Source organism: Pelodiscus sinensis, chromosome 13 (genome assembly GCF_049634645.1).
Source record: "Pelodiscus sinensis isolate JC-2024 chromosome 13, ASM4963464v1, whole genome shotgun sequence".
NCBI lineage: Eukaryota > Metazoa > Chordata > Testudines > Trionychidae > Pelodiscus > Pelodiscus sinensis.
Genome location: NC_134723.1, coordinates 34033900 through 34046004, shown reverse-complemented (window position 1 = coordinate 34046004; position 12105 = coordinate 34033900). Strand labels below are relative to the sequence as shown.

The following is a 12105-nucleotide window of genomic DNA, read 5'->3' as shown; positions in this document are numbered from 1 at the left end:
AAATAGGGACACAAAGGCTTAATCAGTGATCCTGCATCAGCCCAGCAGTCTGCAGGCCCACCTAGAGCAGGCCCCTGCCCCAGGATCACAGTTCACTGGTTCAACATAAAGGTTAACTTTAACCGGGATTATTTATCCCTATGCTAAAACATCTGTCTAGTAAAATGAAACCTAGCAGAGATAATATAAGCAGTAGCTTAGGAAGCTAGGAAAAGTAGTGTTATTAGTTACAGACTAATACAATTTGCAACAAAAATTGGTTACTTTGACCTCTGACAATTATATGGTACTTCAGAAACAAGAACACTATGCTTTTTCAAAGTACAGGCAGTCCCCAGGTTACATACAAGATAGGGACTGTAGGTTTGTTCTTAAGTTGAATTTGTATGTAAGTCGGAACTGGCGTCCAGATTCAGCCGCTGCTGAAACTGACCAGCGGCTGACTACAGGAAGCCCGAGGCAGAGTTGCTCTGCCCTGGGCTTCCTGGAATCAGCCGCTGATCAGTTTCAAGAGCGGCTGAATCTGGACGCCTGGGGCAGAGCAGCTGGGGTGCTGCCGGGTTGGTCCAGTAGCGCCGAGGAGCGGCGCTGCGGGACCAACCGGGCAGCGCCCCAGCTGCTCAACCCCAGGCGTCGCGAGAAAAGCCTGGTCTGCTGGGGGGGGGGGGGGGAGGGGGGGGAGGAGGGGGCGCACTAGCTGCGCCCCTCCCCCCCCCCCAGCAGACCAGGGAGACGCAGACAGCGGGACTGCCGAGACGCGCCACGGTCCCGCCCGCATCCTCCGTGGCTTTGCTCCGCATCTCCCTGGTCTCCTGGGCCCCCCCAGCAGACCAGGGAGACCCGGAGCAAAGCCACGGACGACGCGGGCAGCGGGACCGTGGCGCGTCTGGGCGGTCCCGCCGCCCGTGTCCTCCGAGGCTTTGCTGCGTGTCTCCCTGGTCTGTTGGGGGAGCTCCCCCAGCAGACCAGGGAGACCCAGAGCTTTTCTCGCTCCGGAGGACGCGGGCGGCGGGACCACGGCGCGTCTGGGCAGTCCTGCTGCCCACATCCTCCGGGGCGAGAAAAGCCCCGTTCGTAACTATGGATCCGACATAAGTCGGATCCGCGTAAGTCGGGGACTGTCTGTAGTTTTGCAATGATGTAATGTATAATTCAAAGATCTGTATATAGCTGTTTGAAAGGAAGTTTCAGTAGAATCATCTGACATTGTTAACTAAATGTACAATATTTGTATGAAAAGCTTGGGGAAGATAATGCTAGTTCTGTGTCATGCCCCCAAATGAAGTCTCACTGATGACAAATATAATTTAAAGTATCTTTAATATTTTCAGGTTTTATTGGGTTTAGTACAAAAGAGCTATGGCTAAAACTTGCTAGCTTAAAGAGGATCATTATTGGTGAAGATTTTTCTGGGCCGTGAAAGAACACTCCATTGGATATGGAAAGATGAAGCAGAGAAATTGAAATGGCATATTTCCTACTTTGATAACACTAAAACAAGAGGGAATGCTTGAAAATAATCAGATGTTTTACACAGCTACACTGAATAAAAAATTGTGTACACATCAACAGACATTACATGACAATTTATCAAAACAAAAACAAAATCCCACACTAGTAGGAACAAAAACTTCCTACTCTGCAATCTTATTCAACTATTTCATCTTACATGGAAGATTCTTTATAAGGCCTCTCTCCACTTTCCTATTGCTTTATCTTGAAAAGGTTTCTGCAGAAAACTTGAAAAGGCTTCCCCGGACCACTGATGGCCCAGCTATCATAGTCTGAGAACCTCCGTTTTAGTGCTAGAATTACGCTGTAATTGTAACGTAATCTCGGGCCCAACACCACACAGCATAGCAATAAAGGATGTTATTTTTTTAAGCAAGACTGAAGCTTTAAATTTACTTTAAGTGCATCAAACACTGGTTTAGCACTGCTTTACAAAAAAGTTCTGGTTTTAGATCTAGGTGTCATCGTCCTGATTTACATGACTTACATTTCTCATACTTAAGGCCACAAAAAGCTTTTCTACTTTGCAACATTTTCTTCCCTATTGTTATCTGATGCCACGAAAATAAATTCCAATAACAATGAGAACGCATTTCAGATTGAGGTTCTTTAACTAGAAACATCCAATAGCGCAATGCCCCCTTTTCTTCCTTTGTTCCTCCTTCTCTTTGAAGGCACTTCTGGATTGCGTAGTACATGCTCTTTGGCTGCTTGAATACTCAGAACATATAAGGCCTGTGTGCTCATCACTCCTCTTCTTTTGTATTACTGGTTTCACTCTCCTGTTTATCTGCTCCTTGATCCATAGACTTTGTAGCAATGTCTTCATAAGAACACAGTCTGCTTCGACTTCGGGCTCCTGGCTGGTATAGCTGCATTGCTGGGCGATCCTGAAATAAAATCAGAAAGGATTAGGCGATCTTATAACCAAAGCATCACACTCATTCTTATAATTTCTCAAGGGATGATATGTAAAAAAGCAAACAGAACATGCACACACTGCTTCAGGTTTTCCCAAAACTATTCAGACACTCCCAGGATATAAGTTTAATGACAAAGAGTAACTGCTCAAATGGTAGATCAAACTGCTACTGTGGATTACATACCCAAGTATTTTAAAGCAGTCGTAAGGATAATATTTTAAAGGTGCAATTTAGTTTGTCCTCTTCAAACTCAAGTCTTTAAACAAACACACAAACACACTCTCCCCCAAGAACATGACAAAGATGCACCAAAATCAGTGGTGGGCAACCTGCAGACATTTTATTTATCATTGTCCACACACCAGGTTGCCAGATTCTGCTAGTTTCCATTTGCACAGGTTTTTTTCCGACTAGTATTGCTTAAGTGAAACATGTAAAGCAAGGGCATTGACCTTGAGAGCTGTGCGCTCCCTTTGTGCCTAATCAGAGTGCTGATATAGTTCAATGGGCACACCTTGCAAGTTTTAGGTACCAAGCGCTGTTAGCAAAACTACCCTATCCCAGGAGACCATCTTGGTTACAACAACCTTGTAACCCACTGAGGTGAAGGAGAGCCACTCATGCAGATCACTCATTACCCTACGCTGTTGCCATACAAATGCAGAATCAATCCACCTCTAATCTGGATATTTTCCTATCAATAGAAGGAACACATTTTCAGGTATTCTACATGTAGAACAATATGTATATTAACATAGGGACTACAATGATGCTGCACATCAATGCCTTTGCAGAGACTTGCTGTATCAGTTAAAAGAGAGTGTTTTGAAGAAGGGGTAGTAGGGAGACTGCTTGCTGTGCATTCTCTCATTTAAAGACACTTTTTGGCATTAACTTACACACAGCATCTGCAAGAATCTGGATTCACCACATCAATTCTCTGATGACACAATGGTAAACAAGCCACCATATATCTGCTGGCAAAACCAGAAAGTTTATTCACTTTTGTTCAGAACCTGCCAGCAACAGCTGCACTTGTACATAATACCTACAAGAAATTTGCCACAACCAAGTTCAGCTTAGCAGCAAAGCTTACAAAATTTGCCTATTTTTCCCCTATAGTCTTGATGGCAAAGTTTACAGTTGGTAAGAAATAGTATGATCCACCCTTTAATATTTACCACAAAACCAGGTCTTATGGAATGGGTGTGAATTTAAGAGAGACAGCACCTTGTTTCTGATGCGATCTCTCCTGGCGGCAGCATCATCTTTTTTGTCCTCTTTGGTTATTTTCTCAGGTTTTTCTGTGTTGCTTGTAAAGTCTGTAAGATCACATTTCCTTCCTTTCTCTCGGAGTGAATTTATCTCCTTTTTCACCTCTTCCTCTTTTCGTCTAAAAACTTTTTCCTTCTCAAAGCGTTCTTTCTGCCTACGACGCTCTTCATCTTGACGTCTCAGTTTCTCCCGCTGCAGTCTCTCATAATCTCTCTCTCTTTCAAAGTCTCTCTCCCGGTCTCTGTAATCTTTTCCATATTCATCTTCAGATCTGCATTTAAAAACAGTAAGAAATTAAGCTTAGAAGACTGGATCAAAAAATGAATCATAGACCTGTGTAATCAATGACAGCTCCAAATCTGCATCAATATGGTCAGACAATGATTTGTAGATTTTAGATAAGAATTAAAATATTCTAGAAGCCTACAGTCATATTTTACTACAGATACAGAAAAACTGCAGTGATGATGTAATCCTTGATACTGTGCGAGAACACTAAAAGATAGGAAGTCCCACAGTTCTAATCACACAGCTGACTAACTCCCCCTGTAGCCTTGGAAATTAAATCTTTGCCTCATTCCTCTGACATAGGAGGGGTAACTCACACCTATACACATCACATGGATGTTGGGAAGATTAGTTATTGCAGTCCATGGTCATAATTCTGGGCTCTTTTCTGGCATAAGAATGGCCATACTGGGTCAGACCACATGTCCATTTAGCCCAATATCCTGTTTTCCTAACAGCAGCCAATGCCAGATGCCCAAAGAGAATGAACAGAAGAGATAATAACCAAGAGACCCATCCTCGGTCACCCACTCCCAGCTTCTGGCAAAACAGAGGCTAAGTATACCACCCCTGCCCATCCTGTGTAATAGGTTCTTCAATTACTTTAGCTTGGCCTTTCTGCTGGTAACAAAGGACTGGAAACAGTGAGTTACTCCAAATCCTCCCACCAAGTTTAGTCCCTTAAGCACAGGCAGTCGCCATGCAATTTTCCTTCCTGCCAAAGCCTCTAGAGCAGCAATGGGCAACCTATGCTAGAGAATGGGCCACATGAATGGTTCTCCTTCACCTCCGTGGGTCATAAGATTGTCATAACCAAGACAGTCCCCAGAGATATTGGAGACATTTCTTCATTTGAATATAAAAGCAGTTAGAGGACAGTTCAGCCTAAGTTTGAAAATACTGGTCTAGATGAGTTGGAGGTTTTCTGTAAATCATACATATACTAACTTTTTTGTTTTTTCCTCTTTAGCCTCTCCATCAGATCGTTTGGCTGACATACTGCTTAGTGCACCAGCAGCCTTTTCCTCCCTCGCATTCTCTTTTTCCAGTTTCTTGAACTTCTCCTTTTTCTCCATGTCTCTTTCATCTTTCTCTGGTTTCTTAAGTAGCTGTGAAGGAAACAGCTTTTATTTAAGCCAAAGCTCATTCTAATTCAACTCTGCAGCACAGCACAATTTACCTACTCTAGGATGAAATAACATCTACATAACATGAGAAACATGCATATGTGTAACTAGTTTTTACTGCCTCTGAGCACAGAGTCTATAGCCGTGGTGTCCAACTAATTGTGTAGCAGTAGCCACTATGAATAATGCTATAGTGAACTAGCCACAGTCGTCCAGCCAAATAGCCACATGTGGCTAGTGTGTTGGACACCACAGGACTATAGAATGTCTACAAATAAAAAAATTATCCAAATCCTAGAACAGGATTAATTTCCCCTTATAATAGGAGATCAAGATTAAGTATGGTAATCAAATATACCCTGATTATATTCACTTCACACATTCTGCAGAACTAAAGCATACACACAAGTATTACAATGAAAATTGTTTTAAGATAAAGCAACCAACAATCAGCATGCAAGCCCTCATTATACTTTAGAGTTATTTAACAAAAGCATGAACATTATGAGTTTACTCCTACAAAATCATGAATTAACTTGGACAAATAATAAATGCATACATTTTGTATGCAATTTTTACCAGGAAGGGCGAGGAAGACAATCTATAACAGTGACATGCTCACCACCTTAATCTTTGGTTCGTCCTTTGATTTATCCCTTTCTTTCTCTGGGCATTTGTCAACTTTCTTCAGTTTTTCTGCTTCTTTTCTTTTCCTTCTTTCTTCTTCTTTCCATTTCCTCCTTTCTTCTTCTCTTTGTCTTTTTCTTTCCAATTCTCTTCTTCGCCTCTCCTCTCTTTTTTCTTCTCTCAGTCTCTGACGGGGGAAGGGGAGGAAAATCGTATTTCCCGTATTAGAAAAAAAATTAAAGTTTCGTAAGATACCCAGTTCTGAAATGACAAATCTCTAAAAAAATACTGCTTTATAAAACATTTGTTCCTCTTGTACCTTACTATTAAACAACTTACTGAAATCTTCAAAATTCAGTAGAGCAGCATTTTCGATATATATAAATATAAAACCTGAAAAACACCTGCACATCAGAACCTACAAACTGTAAAAAGTTACACACATCAGGAAGAAAAATAGATTCATAGGACAGAAATCACCAAGGACATTAAGTCTTGCTAGTGACAATCAACCAGTTAAACAGAGTAAGGCTTGCCAACCACACAGCTGCATGCAGTTCACATGGCTTAATATTCCTATGTAACGAGGACTGTTATTACACCATCATGTTAAGCAAAATATAGTGATACATCAATACTCTGGAAGTATTAAATAGTTTGTTAAGCAAAAACCCAGGTTATACCAAGTATCTAGGATAGAGTCCAAGAAAACCCCATTCTCATTTTAAACATTAGACTAAGGCCCTATATACACATTTCTCTTCTCTCCTGCAAGCAGGTCCAGCTGCACTACACTTACCACCTCCCAGGCAACAAAGACTCAATTAGGCAGCAGAACCCAGTTTTGTAGCAGAAGAAACAGTTGTCAGATATTTCCTAACCCTCGCCCTTCTTCTGAGAAAGGTGGGAGTACTCCCTGCTTCTATCTGAACATTTCTGTAGCTCTGGGGGAATTATTTAAAACAAGATCTTTAGATCCATTTACCACCAAATGGAATCTTACTATACAGACACAAGTTCTAAGAGCAAGTTATCAAAAACACAGAACAAAAATGGTTTTAAACAGATTATAAAGACAAATCATACCTGTTTGTTTTTCAAGAAGTTCAGAAGGGGAGTTGTCTTTTTAGCTAAACAAACATTAAAAGTTAAATTATTTTTTCCTTTTACAAGTATCAAGATATGTTTTCATATGTTAGACAGTATAGACTAAGAAGTCTTTCCTGTGTTTTTTTCAATTTCAGTCTCATATCAAAACTTTTCTCTTTTCAAAACATATAACCCTCTTAAGCATGTTCATGTCTATTTCTTCTCATGTAACGTTTTAGCTAAAGTAAATGTTATTTAAATGTAAGTTGTGATTCATTTTCCATCCCACAGTACTAATATTAAAGGAGCCATTGCATTCTTCTCTGAAATGTAGCCACCACTGGGACTTAACTGTATATCAACTTAGTTGGAGAAAATTACTATATCCAACTTAAAAAAAAAAAGGACTATAGTACAGAAAAATAGAATGATACTACTAGTGAAGATTAACAACTTGATTATACAAAATAATCAAAAAAGAATGTAGACTCCCCAAAATTCAAAAGCCACAAACCTACAAAATACCGTACTTGGCATGTTTTTTACAATGTGAAAAGAGCTTCAGGTATAAGACATCAGTTTTCCATACCTATTAACTCTTTGTTTCTTGCCTCTATTTCCTCTAGTAATGTTTCCGGGGTCGATGTTAACTTTTCATCATCTGCACTGTAACTTTCCAAAAACTTCTTATATTCTGGGTCTAGGGAGAAAGATTGGGTTGTGTTACAAAATAAAATAGTGCATAGTTTGAATAGTGAATCTGCATTTTCAAAAACTTAGGAACAAACAAGAATGAATGAATTACACAGTCCTATGAGCTGCTGCTCTATAGTTGTCTTTAGCAAAATTAAAATCAAACTTTGAGATAAGAACCAGATCTAATTAGGTTTTGCAAATAATATAATTAATAGTAATAATTCAAGATTTTAACAGCTTTATTCTGCAGTGTACTTAAGATATTTTATTGGTTTTGCAGTGGTCTGTTTTTCAGCTAATATAATAGGCCTGCATAAGCTAACTAAGACAGGGACCATCTTTTCATGACCTAGTACAACAGGACCCTATCCTTTGCCCAGAGCTCAGTAAATACTACATAATTAGAGTTGTAAATATACATTAAAATAGTTTACTGGTTAGCCATGGTTGGGCCAGCCAGACATGGCTGGAATCTGGTCTGATGCAGCCTGGGCTACTCCAGTCTGTCGCAGCTTGCCATTCAACCAGTTTACCCAGTAAGCATTCTGGTAAGCTGTTAACCTTTTACATCCCTAATCACAATATCTATAATTCTATTATAGTGTAGTAGATAAGTTCTTTTGAAAAACTAGAGCGTAATTTTTGAATTGTTAAATGTTTAGTATCGAATGTTGTTACATAATGACATCAATCAAAATAAATTCAAATGCTATCAGATTGCATGCACCACATAAGTCTTCACACATGCATTCATACAAATGAATAACCCTAGTAGTTATACCATCATCAATTGTCCCAGTTTTGGCATCTTTTTTCTTATTCTTCTTTTTTGCAGATTTTTGGAAAGGTGCAAATTCTACTATGGCAGCATACTCCTGACCTGTTAAATGCAAAATGTTAAAACTGTTTAATCACTGTAGAAGAAAAAAAGAAAAAAGTCCACTACATTCTTTACATAGTATTATATTGGGAGGATGGAATGGAGTGTATTTATAACAAACAGTACTATAATAGATGAACAGATGGAAGCTACTGAAATACATCATGTGATTAAAAATATAAAGAAATTACTTATAGCCCTTTCATCACAAAATGGTCTCAAAGCACCTTTCTACCTATACACAAAATACATACAAAACTACTTTAAAAGAAAGTTAAAGATGCAAAACATAATACCAAAAATTAAGGAAATGCCAAAGCTAAGGTTACTCAGGAACATTATCACAACACCCTGATATTTATGCATTATGACTACATGTTGTTTCTCCCCCTTACACACACAGTGAATGAAGCAGGAATGTGGGACTGAGGGTATGGGAAGAGGGACATTTTACACTGGGAACATATGGGAGACAGAAAATTCTGTATTTGATAAAATCCAATTGGATTGATAAAGACTCCATGCAAAACAAAGAACTTGGCTTTCAAGGGTTTTTCTGAATGACATCAAACACAATAAGTTGCACAAACTCAATCTACCCTCTAAGGTAGATACAGTGAATTAAAAGGTTTCAAAAAAGTATTTTCATGGAATCTAGGTAATGTAAGTTAATGCTTGGAACATGAAGATGTCAACTGTCATAGCGCTATTTCACAAAAAGCAGCTGGTTGGTGGAAGATTAAGAACACAAAAAATAAAATCTCTCAAAAAAACCTACATCTATCAAAATAGCCAAATAAAAGTAGAGTTTAAAGAGTTAAATTCTGCTCCCACCTTAAGTGGGAAACAGTGGCAAGAATTCTCCTATGGAGTCAGAGTTTTACCCAGTATATATATTAGAGCAGGGGTGGGCAATATTTTTTAGGGGGGAGAAGGAGAGCACACCAAGAATTTGCTACGTGGTCAAGGGTGGCACTCTTCCATGATATTAATGGAGGAAGTGCAGAGTCTAGGATGAAGGTTGGGTAGAGAAGGGAGTGTGGGATCCGGGAAGGAATTTGGGTAAAGAGACCGGGGTGCAGGAAAGGATTCTGACCTGGAGGAGGGATATAGTATGGGGTACAGAGTCTGGAAGGGGATTGTGACCTGGGGCAGCAGTACAGGAGAGAGTGCAGGGATTTGCGTTGCGACCGGGGGGCAGGGGAATTGGCGTGCAACATTTGGGGGGTGGGGGTTATGAGCTGGATGGGTGTAGAATGGGGTGCAGAGAGTTTGGGTTATGTGGGACAGCGGTGCAGAGGGAACTGCAGTGCCATAGGCAGGCTCTGGCCCAGAGACACTTACATGGATGGCTCACTGCCAGAAGCCCTTTCCCAGCAGGTTCTTCAGCCAGGTCTGGGCCACATGTACTACTCTCAATGTTGGGGGTGGGAATTTACTTTGAGTGCTGTCTATCCTGAAAATAGGCAGCTGCAAAATTTTGCTGGAGGCAGGAGCAGAAAGCAAAGCATCTCTCCCCTCTCCCAGGCTCAGAAGATTCAGAAAGGTGCTCTGAGCAGCATGCATGAGCAGGGCAGGCAAGGAGCAGGACTGAACCTCCAGCTGTACCCCCAGGCCAGATCTGATGGCTTGGCAGGCTGCATCTAACCCACAACTCGTATTTTACCTGCCCCTGGAAATCAGCAACACCAATAAGTTTTAGTATTAGGCGCTGAATAGTCCTAATAAACCATGTAAGTGTCATTTCAAGTATTCTATTAGCTAAAAACATATATAATGTAAATGTAAATTACTTGAGTGGGAATTCCCCTTAAGCAATTTGTTTAGAAAATTTTGCATTAATACTGCTTTAAAAAGAGTTTATTATTATTATTATAAGCTGTATTTAAAATCTACTACAAAAAGTGTCATGAAGTTTATTAAAATACTACATGCAGGCACTATGTCTTCACTTCTAATGTATCATTCTACCATCAAAATAAAGCAAACAAGAAAAAAAATGGAACTAAGCTACCTTACAATCTCCTAAATCTCACTGAATATATTTATACAAAGATTTCAGTAAATAACCAAGTTTTAGGTTTACTTGCCTTTGTGATCAACAAAAACATAACCATCAAAGCGATCCCTGAACAGTACTATGTCTTCTTGATTTTTAAAGTTGATGTATGCTCTGGAAAACATGTGAGGATACAAACTGCAAAAGGACAAAAGATAGCAATGTGTAAAATGATGCTGCCTAGTTGCTGATGATTTGAACTATATGTATACACACAAGTGTAATTTAAAAGACATCTCTGACATACTAAGTTACATGAAAAAATTGAAACCTGAAGTGTTTGTACCTGGAATCATTAGCGAAGAACTCAAAATAGTCATGTTCTGGCAAAGGCTGAAGATGTTCTTCCAGTTGTTCCTTTGTCAAACTGGGAGGCAAGCGTCGAATTACCACCTTATCATAGAAATTTAAGAGTGCAAAATTATCACCTGCCTGAGACTGCATTTCAGATTTGCTACTTGAAAAATACCATTGAATTACAAAACTAAGTCAACAGCAGTGGCTCATGAGAAGATTGGGAAAAATCTCTTTCATCCAGCATAGCTTTAATACCATTTTTATAAAGTACTGAGTAACCTGGAAACACCACAATTTTACCAGAAAGCGCAGAAAGACTGGGGGCCTGATCCAACTCCCATTCAAGTCAAATGGGACTCCCATTCAAAGACTCCAATCCCCCTCCCCGCAATGGAAGCGGCCCTAAATGAGGAAACGCGGCCCAATGGTTTAACGCAAAGAATTCAGAGGCAAGAAGCCAGATCTCCATTCCGTCTTCTACCACAAACTGCATGCGCTGCTTTGAGCAAGTGACTTGGGCCGCACGTTTTCCCAGGGATCCGGAATGCCACCAGCCCCGGGCTTTCCAACACGTGCCGAGCGCCGCTCGAGCGCCAGCGGAACAAGGCACCTCCCGAGCAAACCAGCAGCCCTCGGCGCCTCAGGCTGCCCCCGAAGCACGAGACACCGCCAGCGACTCGCCGCGTTGCGAAGAGGCTACCCCGGGCGCCCCCTCTCCAGAAGCGCGAGAACGGGCCCTGCCCGGGGGCCGAGGCGCGGGCACTGGGCTCTACAGAGCAGCCCGCCGGGGACCAGGGTGGCGGCAGGATCGCGGCCCGGGAGATGCGCGGAGCTACGGGCGGGTGCAGCCTCCGCAGGACCGGGCCCGAGAGCGCTCCCCTCCGCGGCGCGGGCCGGCCCCCGCCTCACCTTGCTCAGCGTCTCCTTCTTGTCCTTCGGCCGCTCGGGCTCCCCGCCCCCCCGGGTGTCCAGGGGGCTGCCGGGCGCCCGCTTTTCCTTGGGCCTAGTGTTCTCCTTATCCTCCTTCATCCCGGCCTCCGGCCCAGCGAGCCACGCCCCTTCCGCCCCATTGGCCGCTGCGCCTCTCGCGGGATTACAGCCTTAAAGGGCCACGAACCCGCCGTTGCAGCCTAGGGCCGGAGGCGGCTCCTGAAGGGCAGAACACTGTGAGGCCTGGAGCTCCCGTCCCAACATGCACTGGGGCTAGCGGGGCGGCCGCTCCCGGCATGCTCCTGAAGTTACTAGCGGGCAGGCCAGGGGGGCGGGGCCATGGGAACTTCCCAGCCCCGCCCTGTGCTAAGCCTAATGGGACGGCGAGCGCGGCCCCCGCCC

The 12105-nt window shown here is 42.2% G+C and overlaps 1 protein-coding gene across 3 annotated transcripts; it reads right to left on the bottom strand.

The window, feature by feature from the left end:
• Positions 1-1303: 1303 nt before the first annotated feature.
• On the bottom strand, positions 1304-11997 carry UPF3B (UPF3B regulator of nonsense mediated mRNA decay). 3 transcript variants are annotated; one of them, XM_075940999.1, is made up of 11 exons: positions 11683-11997; positions 10763-10869; positions 10508-10614; positions 8319-8417; positions 7431-7541; positions 6839-6882; positions 5748-5939; positions 4947-5107; positions 3666-3981; positions 3335-3409; positions 2262-2402 (listed from the first exon to the last, which is right to left on the bottom strand). In XM_075940999.1, the coding sequence occupies exons 1-10, from the start codon at positions 11800-11802 to the stop codon at positions 3368-3370; spliced, it is 1299 nt and encodes a 432-aa protein (XP_075797114.1). In that variant the 5' UTR covers positions 11803-11997; the 3' UTR covers positions 2262-2402; positions 3335-3367. The 3 variants fall into 3 exon arrangements, with proteins under 3 accessions (XP_075797111.1, XP_075797113.1, XP_075797114.1); XM_075940996.1 differs by lacking the exon at positions 3335-3409 and having other exon boundaries at positions 1304-2402; XM_075940998.1 differs by lacking the exon at positions 3335-3409 and having other exon boundaries at positions 1304-2402; positions 5751-5939.
• Between the last annotated feature and the right edge of the window lie 108 nt (positions 11998-12105).